A 27,500-nucleotide genomic window follows, 5' to 3' on the forward strand; every position below is an offset into this window, starting at 1 on the left:
ACCCTTAGATGAAGACCCTCAGATGAAGACCCTCAGAGGAAGACCCTCAGAGGAAGACCCTCAGAGGAAGACCCTCAGATGAAGACCCTCAGAGGAAGACCCTCAGAGGAAGACCCTCAGAGGAAGACCCCCTCAGCCTTCTGCCCGACCTCCACCCTCCCGGGGTCGGTCCTAGCCCCCCCCACATGACGCCCGGCCCTCCTGCCCTGATCCCGGGGAGGCTGAGGCGTCTGCTGGGGTATTAGCCTCGGGCAGCAGATGGACCGGAGGCCCCTCCCCCTCCCCTCCCCCGGGGTACCGCAGGGCTCCATCCCGGATCCCCTCCGGATGTTAGCCGAGCCTCCACACACACACACACACACACACACACACAGGCCACGCCTCACCTCCAGCTCATCGAGGCCCTGAACGTCCCCCCCCCCCCCGGATTAGCTGGGCTGGTTAAGGCGTGGTGTTTACGATGTGGACCCAGAAGGACCCCGACACGCCCCCAACGTCTCCTCGTTTATAATATGGCGATGTTCTGAGCATGACGTCCACTGGCAGATACACGACCCCGATGACCTCTGGTTTGAATCCCCCCCCCCCCGAGCATCGTCAGCTCATTAGTCGTGTAACAGGACCGTGAGTCTGGAGGATGATTACCTTCTTCACCTCCGCTGCTTTTACAAATAAATAACAGGAGGAGGAAGAGGGGGGGAGGAGGAGGAGGAAGAGGGGAGGAGGGGGAGGAAGAGGGGGATTGTACTTCTGACCCGGGGAGGAAATCAGAATCCATTGTCACGGCACGCCCGCTCCGAAAAGCCACATTAGCATCTGAAAGCGAGCGTCCTAAATTAGCATGATGAGCGGCGGCGCTGGGGGGGGGGGCTGTAAGAGGGATCCGCCCCTTTTTTCCTTTAAACCGGTGTGCAGTCGGGCTAGATGAGGTTCTGAGATCCGGGGGGGGGGGTCTCGCTTCTCTTGGAGGAACCAAAGCGTGAGCGGCGGGGGGGGGCACGGCCTTGGGTGGCACCCTCCGATGTTTTTTGCTCGTTATTTTCCAGCGAGGCTAACGAGGCTAACGAGGCTCGTCCGACGCCAGAGAGAAGTTATGACAGACCCCCCCCCCCCCCGGTTGTCGCTACGCTAACAGACGCCACCGGGCTCCACCATGAGCCTCATGTTCTGCTCTTTTGTTGGGCATCGCCCCCCCGCTGAGTCCAACTCACTACCTGCTGCTGGACTCTATGCACCGTAGGCTAACCTAGCCTAGCGTAGCCTAATGACCCCCCCCCCCCCCCAAACAAGACATGTAGCGATTGTTGCTACGGTAACAGACGCCATCGAGCTCCACAATGAGCCACATGTTCGTCGGTTATGTCCTCGCCCCCCCCCCCCTCCCCCCGTGTCCAACTCGCGTGGGACCTTCCACCCGATGCTAGCCTAGCCTAGCCTAATGGCTCTCCCTCCACGTGTTGACAGGGGGGGGGGATCACTCACGGGGCGCAGAATGCACGTTTTGATGGAATCGTGTGTTTGCAGCTAGAGAGAGAGAGAGAGGGAGGGAGAGAGGGAGGGAGAGAGAGAGAGGGAGGGAGAGAGGAGGAGAGAGAGGGAGAGAGAGAGGAGAGAGAGAGGGGAGAGAGAGAGAGAGAGAGAGAGAGAGAGAGAGAGAGAGAGAGAGAGAGAGAGAGAGAGAGAGAGAGAGAGAGAGAGAGAGAGAGAGGAGGGAGAGAGAGAGAGAGAGAGAGAGAGAGAGAGAGAGAGAGAGAGAGAGAGAGAGAGAGAGAGAGAGAGAGAGAGAGAGAGAGAGAGAGAGAGAGACACAGACAGACACCTGGACTGTAACATTCTGTGTTTTATGATTTCCTCACTAACTCGTCTTAACGACTCTGAGAGGAAACTGAACTACAGGAAGTCGTAAAATAAAACACTTTTATTCTCGCGCTCATAATTGAAACATTAGAAAATGCAAGAAGTGAAGCATCTATATATATATTTATATGTATATATTTATATGTATATTCATATATATATATTTATATGTATATTCATATATCTCTGGAGACGAGAGAGGACCAATAACACGGAGCTGTGATGATGAACACTTGAACCCGTCGAGCTCCTCCACGGGGCCCCTTGTGTGCGCACACACACACACACACACCTTCTGACTTTCAACCTAACGTTTCCTCCCTCTCCCTTGAGACCCCCGTCCCTCCCTCTCTCCCACAATACCTGGCGTCTAAACCTCTCAGGAAATCCAGCTGCTTTTGATCTCTCTCTCTCTCTCTCCCTCTCTCTCTCTCTCTCTCTCTCCCTCTCTCTCTCCCTCTCTCTCTCTCTCCCTCTCTCTCTCTGAGGATCTCTCTTTTCTTTCTCCCGTCTATCGGCGCCTCGCCTCGGCTTAAGCAGGTGAATTTAAAATGGAGGAGCGCTCTCAGCCCCGCGGATGAAAGGGAGCTTTAGACAAAGAACAGGAGGGGAAAGAGAGAGAGAGAGGGGGAGAAAGATTCAAGATTCAAGAGATTCAAGATGTTTTATTTGTCACATACACACACAGGGTGTGCAGTGAAATGAAAGTGGCAATGCTCAGCAGGAATGTGCAAGGGCAACAAGTACACACTATTTACAATAAAAAACAACACAATATTTACAGTAAGTGTGTGTGTGTGTGTGTGTGTGTGTGCCTAAGAGGGGCAGTTGTGTGGGTCTATGTGGGGGTCCTGGTGAGGTCGGAGTTCACAGTCCTGATGGCCTGAGGAAAGAAACTCCGTCTCAGTCTCTCTGTTCTTGCAGCGTGACTACGGAGGCGCCTGCCTGACCGCAGCAGCTGAAACAGTCTGTTGTTGGGGTGGTGAGGATCCTTCATGATCCTGCCGGCTCTGGTTCTGCACCTCCTGGTGTACAAGTCCTGCAGGGTGGGAGTGTAGTTCCAATAGTGCGTTCAGCCGAACGCACTACTCTCTGCAGAGCCTTCCTGTCCTGAGCGGAGCAGTTGCCAAACCAGGCTGTGATGCTTCCTGTCAGGACGCCTCTACAGCTCCAGAGTAGAAGGACTGAAGGATCCTCTGGGAAACTTTAAATTTCCTCAGCTGCCTGAGGTGGTAGAGGCGCTGCCTTGCCTTTCTCACCAGAGTGTCTGTGTTCGTTGACCATGTCAGATCCTCGGTGATGTGGACTCCCAGGTATTTATACCCGCTCACCCTCTCCACAGTAGTCCCGTTAATCCCCAGTGGTGAGTACGTCCTCTGTTGTTGTACCCTCCTAAAGTCCACAATCAGCTCCTTAGTTTTGGTGACATTCATGATGAGGCTGTTGTCCTGGCACCAGAGTGACAGATCAGCAACTTCCTCCAGGTAGGCCTTCTCGTCGTTGTCGGAGATCAGGCCCACCACCACTGTGTCATCCGCAAACTTGATGATGGTGTTGAGCTGAACCTGGCCACACAGTCATGTGTGTACAGGGAGTACAGTAGGGGGCTGAGGACGCAACCCTGGGGATCCTGTGTTCAGGGTGAGGGATTTGAGGTGTCTGCCCACCCTGACCACCTGTGGCCTGGCGGTCAGGAAGTCCAGGATCCAAGCACACAGGGGTGTTCAGTCCCAGCTCAATCAGCTTGCCGGCCAGTCTGGAGGGACTATGGTGTTGAAAGCTGAACTATAATCAATGAACAGCAGTCTCACATAGCCCCCTCTGGCTGTCCAGATGAGAGAGTGTGGTGTGCAGTACCTGGGAGACAGCATCATCTGTGGATCTGTTTGGGCGATAAGCAAACTGCAGCGGGTCCATGGAGGAAGGAGGAAGGCGCAGATGTAGTCCTTTATCAGCCTCTCAAAGCATTTCATGACCACCGAGGTGAGGGCCACGGTCGGTAGTCATTCATACATGCTGGAGAAGCATTCTTGGGCACAGGGACAATAGTGGATCTCTTGAAGCAGGCGGGGACCACGGCCTCAGCCAGGATGAGGTTGAATATTGTGGTGAACACTGGAGCTAGCTGGTTAGCACAGGTCTTCAGTACTCGCCCAGATATGCCATCTGGACCTGCAGCTTTCCTGGTGTTCACCCTCAACAGAGCCCTCCTCACACTGTGCTCGGTCACAGAGAGTGTGTGTTCATCCCCAGCGGTAGAACTCACCTCGGCTACGTTAACGGTGTTGTTGTTAGCCGGCGAGCTAGCGCTGTTGTTGCTAGCCTCAAACCGTGCATAAAATGAGTTCAGGTCGTCCGCTAGGGATGCGTCGGCACTCACCATAGCGCGGGTCTGCTCTGGTAGTCTGTGATAGTCCGTAGCCCCTGCCATAGGCGCCTGGTGTCGCGCTGCTCCATCTGTGATTCCACTCTGTCTCGGTACCTCCTCTTGGCTTCCTTCACCGCCCTCCTCAGTCCATAGACCGCTGCCTTGTACTCGTCCATGTTGCGGATACAAGACCGGAGTTATAGGCAGCAGTACGGGCGTTCACAGCTTCACGGATGGATCCATCAACCCACGGCTTTTGGTTAGGAAAGACCCTAACTTTTACCGTGGGGCGATGGTGTCCGCTAAGCGTTGCTATGAGGCTCATTGCTACTTCCAAAACTCGCTGACGTCACTGGAACTGGATTGGATCATGTCCCAGTCGACGACACGCAGAGCGTCCTGTAGCTCAGCCTCTGATTGGTCAGACCACCGCTTCACGTTCCTCGTCACTACCGCTTCCCGCGCGATCTTTTGCCGGTACTCCGGAAGCAGAAAAATGGCGGCATGGTCTGATTTTCCGAACGGAGGGAGAGAGACAGCCTTGTAGCCTCTCTTGAATGGCGTATAGCAGTGGTCCAACGTTCTTTCCCCTCTGGTAGCACACGTAATGTGCTGGTGAAAGTTCGGCATTACTTTTTTTAGGTTAGCCCTATTAAAGTCCCCAGCCACCACCACAGCCGCGTCGGGATACTTGTTCTGATGCCGACATAACACATCATGTAGGTCCGATAGTGCTACGTCGGTGTCCGCTTGTGGTGGAATGTAGACGGCTGTGGTGATGACCGAGCTGAACTCCCGGGGAAGGTAGAATGGACGGCATGAGATCGTCAGATGTTCCAGGTTCGGCGAGCAGGAACGAAAGAGTCTTAATGTTCTTGGGGTCGCACCACATGTTGTTAGTCATGAAGCAAACCCCTCCACCCTTAGATTTACCAGACTCTTCCGTTCTGTCTGCACGGAAAACAGAGAAGGACTCGGTTGGGCATATGACTCGATCCGGCACCAGCGGGGTCAGCCATGTTTCCGTCAGACAAAAGATATTACAGTCCCTCATGTCCCGTTGGAATCTGATCCTTGCCCTAACATCATCCATCTTATTTTCCAGAGACTGGACGTTAGCAAGAAGGATGCTGGGCAGAGGTGGATGGTGGGCTTGAACTCTCAGTCTGTTCCGAATTCCGCTCCGTTTCCCTCGATGTTTTCGTCGTCTCCCCGTAGTAGCGGCTCCACTGTTGTTGATGTGGTTCGCGGACGATCTCTGCCGGCCACGCTGGATCGATGGAAAAAGTGGACAAAAACCCTTGTTTTGCGCAAAAGTTTATGTCCAAAAGTGTGCTGTGGTTGTATGCTGTTAGTGCCGATGTGTTTGTGGCAAAGAAAACATTAAAAATTAAAGCTGCAAGCAGCGATGAACGGGTCCTCTTCCTGCTTCGCACGTCGGGGGTGCTGGCCGGACGCCGGCCCCCTCGGCCGAGAGCGCACGCACGGCGTTCGGGCGTTTGACCGTCACGCGACACTGATTTTACTTTGCTAGTCGGTGGTGCTTTGACTCTGAGTGAAAAAAGGCTTGTTGATATCCTCAGGCCTTGAATTCTACGAAGCATGAGAAGTTTGGAGCAGATTTGAGCGAGTCCAGGGTTACCAGCAGGGGACGCTGTGACAATTTGAACATATACATGCATCATGTGTATCCATGTGAAGTCTAGACCTTGTCATGTAAATTACATGTGAATGTGATTCAACGTGTCGCTACGAGCTCCACAGGGAAGCATCATCGAGGTCTTAAGTCTATTCTGGTATATTTTGAGAGCGATCTGAATAATCTGCGAGGAGCAGTGTATAAAAGTAAAAAACATGTAACTTCCTAGTGGCACTAGTTGGCGCTAAGTCCAGAAAAAAAATTAGCATATGGATGTCTTCAGGGTCATTATGTCATGATGTATGAGAAATATGGAGCAGATTCCATTATGTATGGCTGAGTTACAACAACGTCAATTTTCATGGCGAATGGCGTTTCTTTCCAGGAAAAAAATTAGCATATGGAAAAATTAGCATATCGATGTCTCCAGGGTCATTATGTCATGATGTATGAGAAATATGGAGCAGATTCCATTATGTATGGCTGAGTTACAACAACGTCAATTTTCATGGCGAATGGCGTTTCTTTCCAGAAAAAAAATTAGCATATGGAAAAATTAGCATATCGATGTCTCCAGGGTCATTATGTCATGATGTATGAGAAATATGGAGCAGATTCCATTATGTATGGCTGAGTTACAACAACGTCAATTTTCATGGCGAATGGCGTTTCTTTCCAGAAAAAAATTAGCATATGGAAAAATTAGCATATCGATGTCTCCAGGGTCATTATGTCATGATGTATGAGAAATATGGAGCAGATCCCATTATGTATGGCTGAGTTACAACAACGTCAATTTTCATGGCGAATGGCGTTTCTTTGCCGGTCTGGCAAACGCACATAGTTTAATATTTTTGAAATCTTTCAAAGATTGTTCAAGACAAAGGTCTCAAGACAATACTGGCCAAGTTTGGAATGAATCGGGTTTAAGCTCTAGGAGGAGTTAACTGTTTTACAACCCCTAAAAACATGGAAAAAGGCCAAAAAGGCATATTTTGAGGGATTGATTGTAGCGCCCCCTAATGTTCAAATATTATGAAAAAATCAAGGTAGGTTAAGGGTGTCCTTGTGGACATAGGCTACAAATTTGGTGAAGATAGACCAAGTGATTTGGAAGTTAGGTGTCTTTACATATTAGACCACACCCCTTGGATGTTCATTGGTCCATATCTTCTGGAAACAATGACATATCAACAATCGTTCAAAGATTTATGATGGCATCGAACCGATAATGAACCACAGCAAGTTGTGTATGATTTGGACGAAGCGTTTCAGAGGAGTTAAACAAAAAGTGTTTTTAACAAAATTCAAAATGGCGGAAAATCTAAGTAGGCGGAGCTTAGGGGTCTGAGAGGCTTTTTTGTAGAGCAGGTCAATTCTGACCTCTGGACCAAATCTCAAGTCAATCCGTCATCGGGGGAAGAAAACTATTGCTACCGAAAAGAAAGTTTGTAGGGGGCGCTATAGAGCCATTTCTTTATGTACTAATACGAAAACTCAATAATATGAAAATTTTCACCAGTCTGCTTCTGCATGTGGAATTTAAGTCTGCTGGGGCGTACGGGGTGCGGACAGTCGACGTTTCTTGCGGACCGAGAATAATCCTTTCAATAACAATAGGTTCCTCTACGACGAAGTCGACGAGGACCCTAATAGGTTCCTCTACGACGAAGTCGACGAGGACCCTAATAAACACAAAAACTAAAAGAGCGCACAATCTCCGCGGAGCTACCTCGACGGCGTCTGGACACAGCCGCGCCATCTTGCCTTAATGAAAGGGATGGATGAAGAGGGAGAGAGATGGCGAGAAAGAGGCTCGGGGGCTGAATGGATGGAGAGAATGAGGAGAGAGGAGATGTATGCAGGGTGTCTGCGGGTCATTAAAAAGTCTTAAAAAGTCTTAAATTGCTTTTCCAAAAAATAAGGCCTTAAAAAGTCTTAAATTGTCTTAAATTCAGATTGGATTGGTCTTAAATTTTTTGGGTGTCATGTCACTACGAATATGAGGCAATCTGTTCCACCAGGTCCGTGTTTTGCTCCGGTCGCTCTGCGGCGTCTCTGGTGTCACCGGGGCCACGCCCCTTCTCTTAAAGGGGCCCCGTGTATTCGGTCCCATCCCCTACAACGTGAAGCATCGACGAGTTTAGAAAACATGGCAGGATACAAGTTCAACAACGGCTTGAAAAGAACGAGTGTTTCTGGTCACGGTCGGTGAAATGCTTCTGAAGCTGCGTTATGTGTCGGGAGACTTTCCAGCGGTGGAATCTCACGTGCAGAGCAAGAAGCACAGAGACTAGCGAAGGCCGACAGCAGCCCGCGGGGCCAGCTCCTGCTCCGCCGCTAGCTGCTGCTCCGCCGCCAGCTGCTGCTCCGCCGCCAGCAACGATGTCAACGCTACAACGCTGGAGGTCACCGGAGGAAATCCAGCGCCGTGCAACAAAGAGCTCATCACCGAAGTCCAACGCTGCAGTGCGTTCTTCATTCTGTTCCACGAGACTCTGGACCAGACCACCATGAGACCAGACCACCATGAGACTCTGGACCAGACCACCACGAGACTCTGGACCAGACCACCACGAGACTCTGGACCAGACCACCACGAGACTCTGGACCAGACCACCACGAGACTCTGAACCAGACCACCACGAGACTCTGGACCAGACCACCACGAGCAGACAGCTGGACTTCATGTGCGCTCTTGGTGAAATGACCAGGTCCCTCAGGATCCTGTGGAGCTCATGGGCCATGACACCAGGACCTACTTCAGCATCTCAAAGTAAGTCTGACATAAATATATGTATTAACTAGAATGGGCACTCGGTAGAGCGCATACCTTCGCATATCACAAGATTGGGCATTGAATTATGAACATTTTGGCATTAGTTGCATGCCAATTGGACAAAAATGTATCGTGCTATGGTAAAAAAAGAGTTTGACCTTTCCATGACCTTGACCTTTGACCCGATTGATCCCAAAATCTAATCAAATGGTCCCCGGATAATAACCAATCATCCCACCAAATTTCATGCGATTCAAGAACATTTTGACCTGTTCATGACCTTTGACCTTGACCTTTGACCCGATCGATCCCAAAATCTAGTCAACTGGTCCCCGGATAATAAACAATCATCCCACCAAATTTCATGCGATTTGGTTCAATACTTTTTGAGTTCTGCGAAAGATTTTAACCTGTTCATGACCTTTGACCCGATCGATCCCAAAATCTAATCAACTGGTCCCCGGATAATAAACAATCATCCCACCAAATTTCATGAGATTCGGTTCAATACTTTTTGAGTTCTGCAAAAGATTTTGACCTGTTCATGACCTTTGACCTTTGACCTTTCACCCGATCGATCCCAAAATCTAATCAACTGGTCCCCGGATAATAAACAATCATCCCACCAAATTTCATGCGATTCGGTTCAATACTTTTTGAGATTTGTGAATAACACGCATACAAATAAATAAATAAATACACGGCGATCAAAACATAACCTTCCGGCATTTTCAATTCGAAGGTAACTATCCTCATGTATATGAGTATGTGTTTCATATAGTTAAGCTTTACTCGTGTGTCAAGTTAATAACAGCTATGGATAGGCGCACTACACATTAATTAGACTAATTAAAAATAGTTTTATAATGGTAGTAAGTAGAGTGGTGTTTACCTGTCAATATGTCTACCTAGTGTTCACTAGGCTCAAGGGATGGCTCACGTTGCTTAATTTGTAAAAATAGTTTTCATTCATATTGATCCAGTCTGACATTAATCTGAAGTGGTGGTGTCATGAAGAGATGTGGTGACTGTCGTTTGGCTAATGTCTGCCTTTTCTTTCTTTTTTCCAGGAGAATGGACCAAATGTCAACTGGAATTTTTTTTATTCATATAGTTTGAAAAGGATTGTTTTCCTAGTATATTCACAAAAGCTCAGGAGGAGACGTATGAACCTGTGACACACACATCCATCACATAGAGACATGAGAACTCACACACACACACACACACACACACATACATTCATTCTGTTATGTCAATGAATTTGCATTTTAAAAGCAGCTGGAATTGTTATTTTTGTTATTTTATAGATTTTTTTGTTCAAAAGGAACTAATATGTTGCCCGTATTTTTTTAAATATATTTACTTGATGTTATACGCATTTGTTCATGGGACCTAAATGTTCTGAAAATGTTGTATTAATAAATACAACAGCAATGACATTTTTGTGTTATCCTTTCGCATTACACCATCCTGTTCATTTTGAACAAACAGTGTTTAGATTAATGTATATTTCCACTTTTGATTTGTATTTCCATCACAAGTTAGGTCTTACATTTTATTTAAACGTGGTCTTAAAAAGTCTTAAAAAGTCTTAAATTTCACTTGTTTATTCCTGTAGACACCCTGCTGTATGCAGAGAGGAGGATTGTGAAGAAGATCACCGGAGGTAGAGAAGAGACGGAGAGATGAATGAGAGGAGAGGTGGGAGATGGGGGGAGGAAGGGAGGAGGAGAAGAGTTTGGGATGTTGACTGATGAACGTGGGATGCAGAGAGGAAGGAGGTGTGACAGCGTAAGAGGAAAGGTGGAGGAACCGGTGTGAGCTGGTGTTCAACAGACAGGAGCCAGACAGTGTATAACATATATATACATTATATATATATATATATAATGTATATATATACATTATATATATATATAATGTATATATATATACATACACATTCTATATATATACATATACATTATATATATATACATTATATATATATACATACACATTATATATATACAGGACTGTCTCAGAAAATTAGAATATTGTGATAAAGTTCTTTATTTTCTGTAATGCAATTAAAAAAACAAAAATGTCATGCATTCTGGATTCATTACAAATCAACTGAAATATTGCAAGCCTTTTATTCTTTTAATATTGCTGATTATGGCTTACAGCTTAAGAAAACTCTAAAATCCTATCTCATAAAATTTTAATATTTCCTCAGACCAAGTAAAAAAAAAGATTTATAACAGCCGAGTGTTTGTCAAGGCTCAGGAAACCCTTGCAGGTGTTTCGAGTTAATTAGACAATTCAAGTGATTTGTTTAATACCCTACTAGTATACTTTTTCATGATATTCTAATATTTAGAGATAGGATATTTGAGTTTTCTTAAGCTGTAAGCCATAATCAGCAATATTAAAAGAATAAAAGGCTTGCAATATTTCAGTTGATTTGTAATGAATCCAGAATGCATGACATTTTTGTTTTTTTAATTGCATTACAGAAAATAAAGAACTTCATCACAATATTCTAATTTTCTGAGACAGTCCTGTACATATATATATATATACATATACATTATATATATATATATATACATATTATATATATATATACACATACAGGACTGTCTCAGAAAATTAGAATATTGTGATGAAGTTCTTTATTTTCTGGAATGCAATTAAAAAAACAAAAATGTCATGCATTCTGGATTCATTACAAATCAACTGAAATATTGCAAGCCTTTTATTCTTTTAATATTGCTGATTATGGCTTACAGCTTAAGAAAACTCAAATATCCTATCTCTAAATATTAGAATATCATGAAAAAGTATACTAGTAGGGTATTAAACAAATCACTTGAATTGTCTAATTAACTCGAAACACCTGCAAGGGTTTCCTGAGCCTTGACAAACACTCGGCTGTTATAAATCTTTTTTTTTACTTGGTCTGAGGAAATATTCAAATTTTATGAGATAGGATTTTAGAGTTTTCTTAAGCTGTGTTCATAATCAGCAATATTAAAAGAATAAAAGGCTTGCAATATTTCAGTTGATTTGTAATGAATCCAGAATGCATGACATTTTTGTTTTTTTAATTGCATTACAGAAAATAAAGAACTTTATCACAATATTCTAATTTTCTGAGACAGTCCTGTATATATCATAGATAATATATATATATGTGTATATATTATATATATATGTATATATAATGTATATGTATATATATAATATATGTATATAATTTCTCCAGTTTTTATTGAAATGCATAAAGTTTATTTTCTCGAGTGCTCTTTACATTTTTATGATAACCGTGTATATATTAATATTTATTCCTCTGTATATTTAATATTGTTACTGTATTTTTTATTTCTCATCTTATCCAGATAAACAATCGGAGATAACATAAATCAATAGTTTGGTTTTGTATAACTCTGAAATGAACATTATTTTTCAGTTTTTAGTAAACCTTTTAGTTTGACCTCTGGCAGTTTGACCCGGTTCAGGTTCTTCACTTGAGCTGCGTCCACATCACTGACTGTAAAGATGTGTTCTGAAGCGTTGTCTATAATATATAATATATCTATTTGTGTATAGCAGTGACTGACGGCCTCTCCCCCCAGCTGCCTCTCCTGTGTGGACGGACCCTTCCCGTGTCACTGGTGTAAATACAGACACCTGTGCACCCACAACGCCAACGACTGCTCCTTCCACGAGGGCCGCGTCAACGGCTCCCAGGTGAGGACCGGGGGGGGGGGGGTCAACGGCTCCGAGGTGAGGACCGGGGGTCAACGGCTCCGAGGTGAGGACCGGGGTCAACGTCCATAGGGCTGCAGATACATTATATCTATATATATATATATATATACATTATAGATATTATAATGATATATATATTTAATAAATATATATATATATATGAAATGTATATAATATATATTATTATTATACGTATAAATATTATATATATTTATATATATAATAAAGAATAAATAAATACAAAAACACACACACACACTCATACACAGACACACACCTACACACACACACAGACACACACCTACACACACAGACACACACAGACACACACCTACACACAGACACACACGCTCTGGAGGTGGTGTGTGATGGAGCCTCCAGTTTGTGACATTCTGGCACACCGTGTTTACCCTGCTGCTGCGACACTGAGCAGAAACACACAGACACACACACACAAAGACACACACACAGACACACACACACACAAAGACACACACACAGACACACACACATTGTAGGCCACTTGAGGGGCCTCGCTGTACGTGTGTTTGTACATGTATACATGTGTGTTTGTCTACGCTGCTTTAGTCTCTGAGTGTGTGTGTGTGTGTGTGGATATATATGTGTGTGTGTGTATATGTGTGTGTGTATATATATATGTGTGTGTGTGTATATGTGTGTGTGTGTGTATATGTATGTGTGTGTGTGTATATATATGTGTGTGTGTATATGTGTGTGTGTCTGTACATGTGTGTGTGTGTATATATGTGTGTGTGTGTGTATATATATGTGTGTGTGTGTATATATGAGTGTGTGTGTGTGTCTATATATATGTATGTGTGTGTGTGTGTATATATATGTGTGTGTACATGTGTGTATATGTGTGTGTGTGTGTGTACACATCTGGAGGACACTTTGATAATCCTCGCTGAATAACATTTGTGACACGCGTTCCTCTTCATCTCACTTTTCCCATTTCCTCTTCATCTCTCTCCCCTCTCTCTCTCTCTCTCCCCCCCCCCCCCCTCTCTCCCCTCTAGGAGAGGAGGGACGTGGGTGGACACTCTCTCATTCTCTTTAAAGCTTCAAAGTCTCCTTTCCCTTCCTGCTGCTCTACATGTTGCCCCCCCCCCCCCCACACACACACACACTACATCTACACACAAACACACACACACTCACACTACATCTACACACAAACACACACTGACACACATGCACCGTGCAACTCATTTTATTTTATAATAATGCACACTTGCAGTGTTTTTTTGTTTGTTTCACTTTAGTATTTATATATTTATATATATATATATATATTTTGTATATATATATATAAATATAATATATATATAAATAGATCTACATTTAGATATCATTATAATATTAATATATATATGTTAATATCTCGTGTGATTATAAGGTTCAGGGTTAACGGCGTCTTGGTTTTCTTATGCCCCGCCCCCCCCCCCCCTCTCCCATATCGCTTTACTTCATTATTTATCTTGTTATTTTTTCCTCACATCTCTGAGGCGGCTAATTAAATTATTTATAGCCGGAATGGGATTATTTTGGGGGGGTTCCTCTAAGATGTCTTCTCTTCTTTCTCTATTCATTGTTTCTGATTCTTTCCTTTTTTTCTTCCTCTCAGCCTTTTCTGTTTCATCCCTCGTTTCCGTCAGTCTTTCACATGCGTTTCACTTCCCTCTCCACTCTCTTCCTCCTGCTCCTTCTCTCTCTCTCTCATTAACACTTCTTCTTCTTCTTCTTCTTCTTCAAAGGAAGGCCAGTTTTAAAGCTTCTCTCAGCAGCATAACTGTTTTCATGAACATAAAAAGGGTTTAAAGGGGGTTCTACCCCTCCGCTCGTCTTCTAAGGCGATAACACAATGTACCATTAGAACATGGATGGGCCTCTACACACCTCTGTAGAGACTTAACACCAGAGAATAGTCATGTCCCACTTCACCCATGTCCCTCCCCCCCCTCAGGACTGCCCTCAGATCCTCCCCTCCACCCAGATCTTCATCCCCGTCGGCGTGACGAAGGCCATCACGCTGGCCGCCAGGAACCTGCCGCAGCCGCAGTCGGGCCAGAGGAACTACGAGTGTGTGTTCCACGTCCAGGAGGAGGTGCTCATGGTGCCCGCGCTGCGCTTCAACAGCACCTCCATCCAGTGCCAGAGGACCGCGGTGAGTGAGGCATTGTGGGTAATCTGGTGTGTGTGTGCAGCAGTTTGTTAAAGGAGAGATGGGGTATCAGGTGTCCTGATGGCATCCAATTAAGGCAGATGAAATGATGATGAATTGCAGTCGGACAGCGGAGAAGGACGCCTGTACACACGCGCACACACAGACACACACAGACAGACACACACAGGCGCACACACACACACACACAGGAAAACTGCAGAAGAGGAAAGCAGCCGTACACATGTGGAGAAGAAAAGGCAGACGAGAGAGAAGGATGGAGAGATGAAGAGAAGAGGCAGTCAACACAAAGCCCTGTGTGTGTGTGTGTGTGTGTGTGTGTGTGTGTGTGTGTGTGTGTGTGTGTGTGTGTGTGTCTGTGTGATTCAAACTTCTCAGACTCTTTGAAAAAAAACTTTCTGTAGTTCATGGGATCAAAGACGTAGAACTGACTGTAACATGTACTGTAAATGATATAGGAGGAAGTGAAAGTACAGACACACACACACACTGACACACAGACACACACACACACACACACACACACAAGACTAATGAGGCCGCGGCGCCGGTCGGTGGAGAGACGGCTCAGCGGAGCTCGGCCCGGTTTAATGAGATAAACACTGGACCTGCACTACACACTGCTTTAATTGGCTGTGTGTGTGTGCGTGTGTGTGCGTGTGTGTTCACCGGCGGTGCACGATGAATGTTTGATGAGCTTTGGATCATAACCTCCCCCTCCCCCGCCATTACACACACACGTACATGAGTGTTGTTGTTGAGTGAATGGACACAACTACTACACACTGGAGCAGATCCCAGTTCCCCCCCCACCCCCCTCGAGTTAACACATGCATACCTGTAACATGGAAGGCAGGCAGTGTTGTTATAGCACATCCACAGGTGTGTGTGTAAATAGACTAGAAGGTGTGTGTGTGTGTGTTTGTAAAGCAGGGCTGAAGAGGTCCATACGCACACATCTGTTATCTCCTCCTCTCTCTTTCTCTCACTTCCTCACCGTCTCCCTCCCCTTTTCTTCTTCTGGCCGTCTGTTTTATCTCGTCAGTCTCTCTTTCTCGCTCTCTCTCTCTCCCTCTCTTTCTCTCTCCCTCCCACTCTCTCTCTCCCTCTCTTTCTCTCCCTCTCTCGCTCTCTTTCTCTCTCTCTCTCTCTCTCTCCCTCTCTCCCTCTCTTTCTCTCTCTCTGTCTCTCTCTCTCTCCCTTTCCCTCTGGTTCTCCAGTCTTTCTTCTCTCTGATTGTCTTTGCATGCCAACACTCAGACACACTCGTCTGTTCTTTGCATCTCCGCCCGGTGAGGAAGCGCTCTTGTTCCCAGGCAGACTGGGTGGTCTGAAGGGGGGGGGGGGGGGGTCATATGTTCGGACTTCAGTGGAGAGAAAATAATCGGCGAGATCCAAAAACATGTTTGTCTCCCTGTGCGTTCGTGTGTTTTTATTTATTTATTCTGTATTCCCCCTGTTGACGAGCGTGATCCGTCTCTCAGGCGTTAGCTAGCGTGCGTCTCTTGTGCATTAGCTGGCGGCCGTTAGCTGGCGTGCGTTAGCTGGCGTGCGTTAGCTGGCGTGCGTTAGCCGGCGTCCCTCGGAAAGCTTCCCCTATATTTATAGTGTGCACATGTGGTTTCTCTGGACATGTTTGGGATACGCGATAAAGGATTCTGCTCCAGTTTTACTGTGGGGGGGGGGGGGGTTGTAAAGAGGCAGAGCGAAGGGGTGATGAATGGTTGAGATAGAGAGAGAGAGAGAGGCTGCAGAGGAATGTGTGAAGGACCAAGGCGGACGTGTCGGAGAACAAATTGAAAATGCCAATTTCCCTTCGGCCGGCGGCTCGGCCTCCAGCCTCTCAGTCGTGTGTAAATGGCGTCCACAGAATAACACACCGTCACCTCTCCATCCCTCCACCCGTCCTCCCCTATCCACTTCCTCCATCCCTTTCTCCACCATTTCCTCTTGTTCCACTCCTCCGTCTCTCAACCCTCGCTTCATGCCTTTCTGCCTCCCTCCAGTATTTATTGGTCTTTTCGTGTCGCCTCCTCCTCCATGTGACCCTCAGGCAGCAGCTCACTGAAGGAGAAGGTTTCCCTTCACCAAATCATCAGGACTGTCACGAATAACCATTTATATTATTGATGCAGCGTATGTATTCATTTAATCGTAGACTCTCTCTCTCTCTCTGTCTCTTTATCTGTCTCTCTGTCTCTCTCTGTTGCTCTCGCTCTCTCCATCTCTCTCTAACTTTCTAAAAAGGTAGAGGTACTCTGGTGAAGGTTTCCTCTTTAGATCACGGCTACTAAATAAATAAGGATTCAAAATGTGCCTGAAACACTTCTTCTAAAAAAAAAAAAGAGAGGGAGAATTTCCGCTAAAAATAAACCTACTAGTATTTATTCTGAGCTGCTCAGACTTCTTGCTTCATTTGGGTATCAGCTCCACCGCCTCCAGGCCCCGCTGGATGTTAATCGCCCAATGAATTAATCAGCCGCTCTCACATTGTGACTTTGCCTTCTCATTCTCTAATCTTCTTCTTTGTACATGTCTTGGTCATTTTTTCCGCCCTTCAAATACATTCCAATTGACTGTTATTACAGATGTCGAGATAAATCCGGTAGCATCACGAGTGGAGTTGTAGCCCGATTGAATCTGTGAGGGCCGCGTAGCCTCCGGCTCGGTGCTTTCACATCGGATGCATCAGCACCGGAAGAGAAGCGTCCTGCTACCCGTCAGCCTCGGGTCACTGGAGATGGTGACCAGGTGGTCCTGAGGTCAGGAGGTCAACGCGGCCTCTCCCAGGCCTCAGCAGCTGTCTGTGTCCCAGAGACGACTAACGGGTGGAGTGGTTACTCACGCTAAATATCAGGCTCTATACGAATGAGCACTGAGGTGTGTGTGTGTGTAGGCCTACAACACAATACCTGTCAATGAAGCTTTCTAAATTTGAGAAATATTCAAACTTGAGTTCATATTTTGTTTCCCATGACCCCCCAAAATTGTATGCGATCAAAATTATGCTGTTATTCAATTTAGAAAGGGGTGTCCCCACGAGACACCTGCTAGTCATGGCCCTCACGGGGCTGCGATTACAAGTGTGTGTGTGTGTAGGCCTACAACACAAAATCTGTCAAAATTAAGTTTTCTAAATTTTAGAAATATTTATATTTGAGTTAATATTTTGTTTCCCAGGAACCCCCAAAAGTTTATGCAAACAAAAGTATGCTGTTATTAAATTTAGAAAGTGGTATCCCCACGTGATACCTCCTAGTCAAGGTCCTCACGGAGTTGCGATTACAAGTGTGCGTGTTTGTGAGAGAGAGAGGATGCAACGTCTAAAGCTGCTTTTTGGTGATTGGTGATAACGGACGTTGATAATGTATTTATTGATGTCGGGGAGGGGTGGGGGGGGCTCTTCCTCTTGTATTCCTTCAGTCAGCACGTCGTCTCATTTAAAGCGAGTCCATAAAAGCGTTTAATGCCGACGAGTCGATTACGTTTCCACTCTTATTAGTTCAGGATACGAAATAGAAATTGGATGAGAATATCATTGTGAGGAGGTATATTAGGCTTTCCGTTCATCACGGGGATGGAGGGAGTCACCCGGTGACGGGGATTCAATCTCTTCATCTGCTCCGCGCGGCGCGGTGAAGTCACGAAGCGGCTCGTCTTTCATCCTCTTCCCTCCGCTGTGCGACCCGATCCGGAGCACTAATTTAATATTTCATTAAAAGACCCCGACGTCTTCTGGCCGTGTTATTGGTGAGAGGAGATGATGGCTTGAGGTGTGCGGACATGACTGTGACGTCTCATGTTCTTGTGGTTCTTCTTTTGTTCCTCCAGTACAACTACGAGGGCAACGACATCAGCGACCTGCCGGTCAACCTGTCGGTGGTCTGGAACGGGAACTTCGTCATCGACAACCCGTTCAACATCCAAGGTGAGGCCCTCACATGCAGCATGGAAGTATTCTTGAATCTCCTCTCAGCCTCTAGATTTCATTTCCACAAATCAAAACCCACCTGTTCACCTGTTTTAATGTGTGATGGTGTGCTCTACGCTCTTATTGCTTTTATCTATTTTCTTTTTATTGTCATTTTATTGTACAGCTTGTAGGATGTTTTAATGATGTGATGTAAAGTGTCTTTGAGTACTTTGAAAAGCGCTATATAAATTCAATGCATTATTATTATTATTATTATTATTATTATTATTATTATATACACACAAGTCCTGGAATTTAAAGATAATTATTTCCAGGCCTGGAAAAGTCCTTGAAAACGAAATTAAATCCCAAAAGTTTTGGAAAAAAGTCCTGGAAATGTTTGATATTCATGTTGTAAAAAATAACATTGATCCTTTTGTTCAAAAATAATAAATATACTTATTTAGGCTTACAGTATATAAGGAACGTCATAGAAATGGCAATAATAAGACTATTAGACAGTAATAAGACTATTAGACAGTAATAAGACTATTAAATAAGACTATTAGACAATAATAAGACTTAGACAGTAATAAGACTATTAGACAGTAATAAGACTATTAGACAGTAATAAGACTATTAGATAATAATAAGACTGTTAGACAAAAATAAGACTATTAGACAGTAATAAGACTATTAGACAGTAATAAGACTATTACATTACATTACATTACATGTCATTTAGCAGACGCTTTTATCCAAAGCGACTTACAATAAGTGCATTTCAACCTAGAGTACAAACTAAGAACAACAAGAATACAGGAAGTAACATTTCCTCAACATAGTCGAACTACAAAAGTACCATAAGTAAGTGCTATTTAAGAGCCACTGAAGTGCAAATCTGTGTTTTAATCCAGATATAGTCGGAAAAGGTGTGTTTTCAGTCTCCGACGGAAGATGTAGAGACTTTCTGCTGTCCTGATGTCAGTGGGGAGCTCGTTCCACCACTGAGGAGCCAGGACAGCAAACAGTCTGGATGTAGAGTGATTAGCTCGAGGTGCAGTAGTCACAAGTCGATTGGCTGTTGCCGAGCGGAGCGAACGTGCCGGGGTGTACAGTGTGACCACATCCCGGATGTAGACGGGGCCCGATCCGTCTAGAGCACGGTACGCCAGAACCAGTGTTTTGAAGCGGATGCGAGCAGCCACCGGTAACCAGTGGAGAGATCGAAGGAGCGGAGTGGTGTGGGTGAATTTCGGGAGGCTGAAGACCAGTCGAGCTGCTGCATTCTGGATGAGCTGCAGGGGTCGGATGGCCTTAGCAGGTAGACCAGCCAGGAGGGAGTTGCAGTAGTCGAGGCGTGAAATGACCAGAGCCTGGATCAGAACCTGCGCCGCCTTCTGAGTAAGAAGAGGACGTGTTCTCCTGATGTTGTGCAGCATGTACCTACAGGAACGCGTCGTCGCAGCGATGTTGGCCGTCAGGGAGAGTTGACTGTCGAGTGTCACCCCGAGGTTCCTGGCAGTCAGGGTAGGGGCCAACACTGAGCTGGTGAAGGTGGTAGTCAGGTCGTGGGTGGGGGAGCCTTTCCCTGGAAGGAATAGTAGCTCAGTCTTGTCAGGGTTGATCTTCAGGTGGTGAGCAGACATCCACTGAGAGATGTCGGTCAGACAGGCAGAGATTCGTGCCGCCACCTGTGTTTCGGACGGTGGAAACGAGAAGATCAGTTGGGTGTCATCAGCATAGCTATGGTAGGAGAAGCCATGCGAACGAATGACAGAGCCGAGAGAATTTGTGTACAGAGAGAAGAGGAGGGGACCCAGGACGGAGCCTTGAGGAACCCCAGTAGTGAGAGGACAAGGATCAGACACAGATCCTCTCCAAGTTACCCGGTAGGTGCGGTCTTTAAGGTAGGAAGAGAAAAGAGCGAGTGCAGTGCCTGAGATCCCCAGGTCCTGAAGAGAAGAGATCAGGATCTGGTGGTTCACGGTGTCAAATGCTGCAGAAAGGTCGAGAAGGATAAGGACAGAGGAGAGAGAGGCTGCTCTAGCAGTGTGAAGCTGCTCAGAGACAGCCAGGAGGCCAGTCTCTGTTGAGTGGCCGGCCTTGAATCCAGACTGGTGAGGGTCAAGAAGGTTGTTACTGTGGAGACAGGAGGACACTTGGCTCAAGATAGCTCGCTCCAGAGTTTTGGAGAGAAAAGGAAGAAGAGAGACCGGTCTGTAGTTGCTGACTTCAGACGGGTCGAGCGTGGGTTTCTTCAGGAGAGGGTTGACTCTCGCCTCCTTCAGAGAGTTAGGGAAACAGCCAGTTGAGAGGGAGCTGTTAATAAGATGGGTGAGAAAGGACAGAAGATCAGGAGCAATAGCCTGGAGAATGGGAGACGGGACGGTGTCAAGGGCGCAGGTGGTCGGTCGGGCGGAGGTCACCAAGCTAAGAACTTGATTGGGAGACAAGGGGGTGAAAGAGGAAAGAGAGGGGGATGAAGAAGTTAGTGTTCGTGAGGTGATAGAAGATGGATCAGTAAAGGAGGAGCGTATGTCGTCTATCTTGTTTGTAAAGTAGTCGACAAAGTGGCGGGGAAAAGGGGTGGAAGGAGGAGGGGGACAGGGGGGATCAAGGAGGTTGGAAAAGATAGAGAAGAGTTTTTGGGGTTAGACAAGGAAGACTGAATTTTGGACAGGTAGAACGAGCTTTTGGCTGCAGAGATACAGGAAGAAAAGGAGGAGGAGAGATTGATAGAAGAGCAAGTCTTCCGCTTGATTCGATTTGCGCCATTTTCTTTCCGCCGCAGGGTGGCTCTCTCGGCACCGAGTCCGACAACCACGGAGCCGGAGAGGATTTCCGAACCGGTCGTGTCTTAAAAGAGCAAAGAGAATCAAGAGATGAAAACAGGGAAGACAGGAGAGTGTCTGCGGCAGAGTTAGGATGCATGAGTGAGAAGCAGTCAGTTGAGGGAGAGCAGATAGGACAGAGGAGGCCAGAGAGGAGGGGCAGAGGGTGCGAATGTTGCGGCGTACAGGTGCAGAGTCTGTAGATATGGGTGGGTTGTCAGTACCAGAGAGCGAGAGAGTAAGAGATGAAGAAGTGGTCAGAGACATGGAGAGGAGTCACAGTGAGGTTAGAGGTAGAGCAGTTTCTTGTGAAAATGTAGTCAAGGTGGTTGCCGGCTTTGTGAGTAGGAGGGGAGGGACTGAGTGAGAGGTTAAAGGAAGACAGTAAGAGTAAGAGATCACATGACTTCTCTGTCTGGATGTTAAAGTCACCCAGAAGGATGAGCGGGGGGCCGTGTTCCGCGAAGTTCGATAGGAGGACGTCTAGCTCTTCCAAGAAATCTCCCAAAGAACCAGGGGGACGGTAGAGAACAACAATGTGAAGTTGAACCGGATGAGTAACGGTCACCGCATGAAACTCAAAAGTCAGTGGGATAAAGAGTGGAAGCGGGTAGGGACAGAAACACCATGTGGGTGAGATGAGTAAACCTGTACCTCCACCCCGACCAGAGGCTCTGGGTGTGTGGCTGAAGGAGAAGGCAGAGGAGAGAGCAGCCGGGGTAGACGTGTTGTCTGCTGTGATTCAGGTCTCAGTGAGAGCCAGGAAGTCAAGCCACTGCTCCAAGGCAAAGCCAGAGATGAAGTCGGCCTTGCGGTTGGCTTACTGACAGTTCCAGAGGCCTCCTGTGACCAGGTGCTGGGTGTGAGTAGAACGGGTGGGAAGGATAACAGAGGAGGGGTTCCGGTACATGAATGAGCGAGTCCTATATGAACTACGAGTAGAGATACGCACAGGTATGGAAAAGACACACATATTCACAAAATGGGGAAATACTCAGCCACCCCCGAAGACTCCAACGGAAGACTCCTATGTCTATTAGACAGTAATAAGACTGTTAGACAAAAATAAGACTATTAGACAATAAGACTATTAGACAGTAATAAGACTGTTAGATAATAATAAGACTGTTAGAAAAAAATAAGACTTTTAGGCAATAATAACACTATTAAATAAGACTATTAGACAATAATAAGACTATTAGACAGTAATAAGACTATTAAATAAGACTATTAGACAATAATAAGACTATTAAATAAGACTATTAGACAATAATAAGACTATTAGACAGTCATCTACAGATCCAAAGTACAGAAACAATCGTATTAAAATGTGTTCTTATTCTTCTGTTATTTATTTTAAAAAATGTTAAACAACTACTAAAAATTTTAACTTATTTATTTGTTTTTTATATAATTCGAAATGATATTTATTTCCTTCCTCCTCCCCCGCAGCCCACCTGTATAAGTGCTACGCCCTGAGGGGGAGCTGTGGCATGTGCCTGAAGGCCAACCCTCGCTTCGAGTGTGGCTGGTGCGTCCATGACAGGAAGTGCTCCCTGAGGCAGGAGTGCCCCCCCGTGGCGAGCAGCTGGATGCACGCCGCCACGGCCGGCAGCCGCTGCGCCCACCCCAAGATCCTCAAGGTGAGGCCGGGACCACCTGAGGCCGGTGATGTCACACGGTGATGTGTCACACGGTGATGTGTCACACGGTGATGTCACACACGGTGATGTCACACACGGTGATGTCACACGGTGATGTCACACACGGTGATGTCACACGGTGATGTCACACGGTGATGTCACACACGGTGATGTCACACGCGGTGATGTCACACACGGTGATGTCACACACGGTGATGTCACACACGGTGATGTCACACGGTGATGTCACACGGTGATGTCACACGCGGTGATGTCACACACGGTGATGTCACACGGTGATGTCACACACGGTGATGTCACACGGTGATGTCACACACGGTGATGTCACACGGTGATGTCACACGGTGATGTCACACGGTGATGTCACACGGTGATGTCACACGGTGATGTCACACGCGGTGATGTCACACGGTGATGTCACACGGTGATGTCACACGGTGATGTCACACGCGGTGATGTCACACACGGTGATGTCACACGGTGATGTCACACGGTGATGTCACACACGGTGATGTCACACGGTGATGTCACACACGGTGATGTCACACACGGTGATGTCACACACGGTGATGTCACACGGTGATGTCACACACGGTGATGTCACACGGTGATGTCACACGGTGATGTCACACGGTGATGTCACACGCGGTGATGTCACACACGGTGATGTCACACGGTGATGTCACACGCGGTGATGTCACACACGGTGATGTCACACGGTGATGTCACACGGTGATGTCACACGGTGATGTCACACACGGTGATGTCACACGGTGATGTCACACGGTGATGTCACACGGTGATGTCACACGGTGATGTCACACACGGTGATGTCACACGGTGATGTCACACACGGTGATGTCACACACGGTGATGTCACACGGTGATGTCACACACGGTGATGTCACACGGTGATGTCACACGGTGATGTCACACGCGGTGATGTCACACGGTGATGTCACACGGTGATGTCACACGGTGATGTCACACGCGGTGATGTCACACACGGTGATGTCACACACGGTGATGTCACACACGGTGATGTCACACGGTGATGTCACACACGGTGATGTCACACACGGTGATGTCACACGGTGATGTCACACACGGTGATGTCACACACGGTGATGTCACACGGTGATGTCACACACGGTGATGTCACACGGTGATGTCACACGGTGATGTCACACACGGTGATGTCACACGGTGATGTCACACACGGTGATGTCACACGCGGTGATGTCACACACGGTGATGTCACACGGTGATGTCACACGGTGATGTCACACACAATGATGTCATATATATATTAGTGCTGTGAAAAATGACGCGTTAACTCAGTTAATTAAATGACAGTATTAATTAGTTGTTGTTTTTTTACGCATTTAACGAATGCGCAGAATGAGCTTCCAATCCGTCTGTTGTTGGTCGTCTCTCCAGCAGCGTGTCATTCTGTCTCTAGTGTCGCGTTAACACGACTCAGAGCTCCGGCTCGCGCGCCGCAGAGCTCGGATGCCGGCGTGTGCGCGCACATCGGGACGGAAAAAAGTCACTTGCACCCCCCCCCCGTCAACAACTCTTCTCGGAGCTCTTGCCTGTCTTGAGAGCCCTGTAAGTGTATATATGTGATTAATCATGATTAATCCACAGAAACCTGTGATTAACCTGATTAAAAATTGTAATCGTTTCACAGCCCTAATATATATATGACATCACTATGACTATAAATATATATTTATATATATATCCATATATATGTGTGTGTTAAATTATACCAAATGTAGTTACTACTATCATGTTAGCAGGTCTGGGAGACCAGAGAGCCCCCCTCCATACACACACACACACACACACACACACACACACACACACACTAAAATAAACATGGCATGGAGCTGCTAAATGTCAAGAGCAGCTCTTCTCTTAGCGCTGTTAAAAGTTTGGCGTGCGTTGCCTAGCAACTCGCCTTCCGAAAACAACAAACGAGGCCGGGGTCAAAAGGGGGAGGAGTCAAGTGACAGCACGCCGTTTCTAACAGGCGTGTGTTTATTACCCTATGGAAACTGAAGCAGATCAAAGTGGACTCATTAGTCCGGTTTAGCAGAGAGGGAAGGAAGTGAGGAGGAGGAGGAGGAGGAGGAGAAGGAGGAGGAGGAGGAGGAGCCTTCACTGTGACAACACAGATGGGCCGGCCAGGAGGCGGATCACGCTGACATGATTAGAGATGATGGCTGCACACACACACACACACACCTGAGGAGTCATAGTGGGTGGTTGTGTGTGTGTGTGAGCCAAGGCGTCTCAGCACCGTGGCGTTCCCATCTGCTGCACCGGGTACCCGCGGTGGTCCTGGTCCTAGTGGTGGTCCTGGTCCTCGTGGTGGTCCTGGTCTCACTGTGACCCGGGTCACCGGCCCTGCAGCTCGCCACCGGGACCGACATGCGGCGCCTGGTGTGAACGCCGTGTGAGGCGTGAAGCCCTTTGCTCCCTCTCCTTCTCTCTCCCTCCTTCTCTCTCCCTCCTTCGTTCCTCCTCTCCTTCGTCCCTCCCTCCTTCATCCTCCTCTCCTTCATCCCTCTCTCCTTCGTTCCTCCTCTCCTTCGTTCCTCTCTCCTTCATCCCTCTCTCCTTCGTTCCTCCTCTCCTTCATCCCTCTCTTCTTCATCCCTCTCTCCTTCATCCTCCTCTCCTTCATCCCTCTCTCCTTCGTTCCTCTCTCCTTCGTCCCTCTCTCCTTCACCCCTCTCTCCTTCGTCCCTCTCTCCTTCACCCCTCTCTCCTTCGTTCCTCTCTCCTTCGTTCCTCTCTCCTTCATCCTCCTCTCCTTCATCCCTCTCTCCTTCGTCCCTCTCTCCTTCGTCCCTCTCTCCTTCACCCCTCTCTCCTTCGTTCCTCCTCTCCTTCATCCCTCTCTCCTTCGTTCCTCTCTCCTTCGTCCCTCTCTCCTTCACCCCTCTCTCCTTCGTTCCTCTCTCCTTCATCCTCCTCTCCTTCATCCTCCTCTCCTTCGTTCCTCCTCTCCTTCGTCCCTCTCTCCTTCATCCCTCTCTCCTTCGTCCCTCTCTCCTTCATCCCTCTCTCCTTCGTTCCTCTCTCCTTCGTCCCTCTCTCCTTCATCCCTCTCTCCTTCGTTCCTCCTCTCCTTCATCCTCCTCTCCTTCGTCCCCCTCTCCTTCGTTCCTCTCTCCTTCATCCCTCTCTCCTTCATTCCTCTCTCCTTCGTTCCTCTCTCCTTCGTCCTCCTCTCCTTCGTTCCTCCTCTCCTTCGTCCCTCTCTCCTTCGTTCCTCCTCTCCTTCGTCCCTCTCTCCTTCATCCCTCTCTCCTTCGTTCCTCCTCTCCTTCATCCTCCTCTCCTTCGTCCCTCTCTCCTTCATCCCTCTCTCCTTCGTTCCTCTCTCCTTCATCCCTCTCTCCTTCATCCCTCTCTCCTTCATTCCTCTCTCCTTCGTTCCTCTCTCCTTCGTCCTCCTCTCCTTCGTTCCTCCTCTCCTTCGTCCCTCTCTCCTTCATCCCTCTCTCCTTCATCCCTCTCTCCTTCGTTCCTCTCTCCTTCATCCCTCTCTCCTTCATCCCTCTCTCCTTCGTCCCTCTCTCCTTCATCCCTCTCTCCTTCGTTCCTCCTCTCCTTCATCCTCCTCTCCTTCGTCCCTCTCTCCTTCATCCCTCTCTCCTTCGTTCCTGTCTCCTTCATCCCTCTCTCCTTCATCCCTCTCTCCTTCATTCCTCTCTCTTTCGTTCCTCCTCTCCTTCATCTCTCTCTCCTTCGTTCCTCCTCTCCTTCGTCCTCCTCTCCTTCACCCCTCTCTCCTTCGTTCCTCCTCTCCTTCATCCCTCTCTCTTTCGTTCCTCCTCTCCTTCATCCCTCTCTCCTTCATCCTCCTCTCTTTCATTCCTCCTCTCCTTCGTTCCTCCTCTCCTTCGTTCCTCCTCTCCTTCGTCCTCCTCTCCTTCATCCCTCTCTCCTTCGTTCCTCCTCTCCTTCATCCCTCTCTCCTTCGTTCCTCCTCTCCTTCATCCCTCTCTCCTTCATCCCTCTCTCCTTCGTTCCTCCTCTCCTTCATCCCTCTCTCCTTCGTTCCTCCTCTCCTTCATCCTCTTCTCCTTCATCCCTCTCTCCTTCGTTCCTCCTCTCCTTCATCCCTCTCTTCTTCGTTCCTCCTCTCCTTCATCCCTCTCTCCTTCGTTCCTCCTCTCCTTCGTCCTCCTCTCTTTCGTTCCTCCTCTCCTTCGTTCCTCCTCTCCTTCATCCCTCTCTCCTTCGTTCCTCCTCTCCTTCATCCTCCTCTCCTTCGTTCCTCCTCTCCTTCATCCCTCTCTCCTTCGTTCCTCCTCTCCTTCATCCTCCTCTCCTTCGTTCCTCCTCTCCTTCATCCTCCTCTCCTTCGTTCCTCTTCTCCTTCATCCCTCTCTCTTTCGTTCCTCCTCTCCTTCATCCCTCTCTCCATCGTTCCTCCTCTCCTTCGTCCTCCTCTCTTTCGT

At 47.3% G+C, this 27,500-nt stretch overlaps 1 protein-coding gene and 1 long non-coding RNA gene across 2 annotated transcripts in view; both read left to right on the top strand.

Moving 5' to 3' along the window:
* LOC130208320 (plexin-A1-like) overlaps nucleotides 1-27,500 on the top strand; it is a 65,796-nt gene that overhangs the window by 16,577 nt on the left and 21,719 nt on the right. The window contains exons 6-9 of the mRNA XM_056437363.1: nucleotides 12,267-12,381; nucleotides 14,390-14,590; nucleotides 18,440-18,536; nucleotides 22,808-22,998. Of these exons, the coding sequence (XP_056293338.1) occupies nucleotides 12,267-12,381; nucleotides 14,390-14,590; nucleotides 18,440-18,536; nucleotides 22,808-22,998 (604 nt within the window). The remainder of the gene's footprint in view (nucleotides 1-12,266; nucleotides 12,382-14,389; nucleotides 14,591-18,439; nucleotides 18,537-22,807; nucleotides 22,999-27,500) is intronic.
* LOC130209044 (uncharacterized) lies at nucleotides 8,388-10,085 on the top strand. The gene is made up of 2 exons (XR_008834524.1): nucleotides 8,388-8,640; nucleotides 9,714-10,085. It is a non-coding gene; the product is annotated as an uncharacterized LOC130209044 (long non-coding RNA).

This window comes from Pseudoliparis swirei, chromosome 18, assembly GCF_029220125.1.
Source record: "Pseudoliparis swirei isolate HS2019 ecotype Mariana Trench chromosome 18, NWPU_hadal_v1, whole genome shotgun sequence".
NCBI lineage: Eukaryota > Metazoa > Chordata > Actinopteri > Perciformes > Liparidae > Pseudoliparis > Pseudoliparis swirei.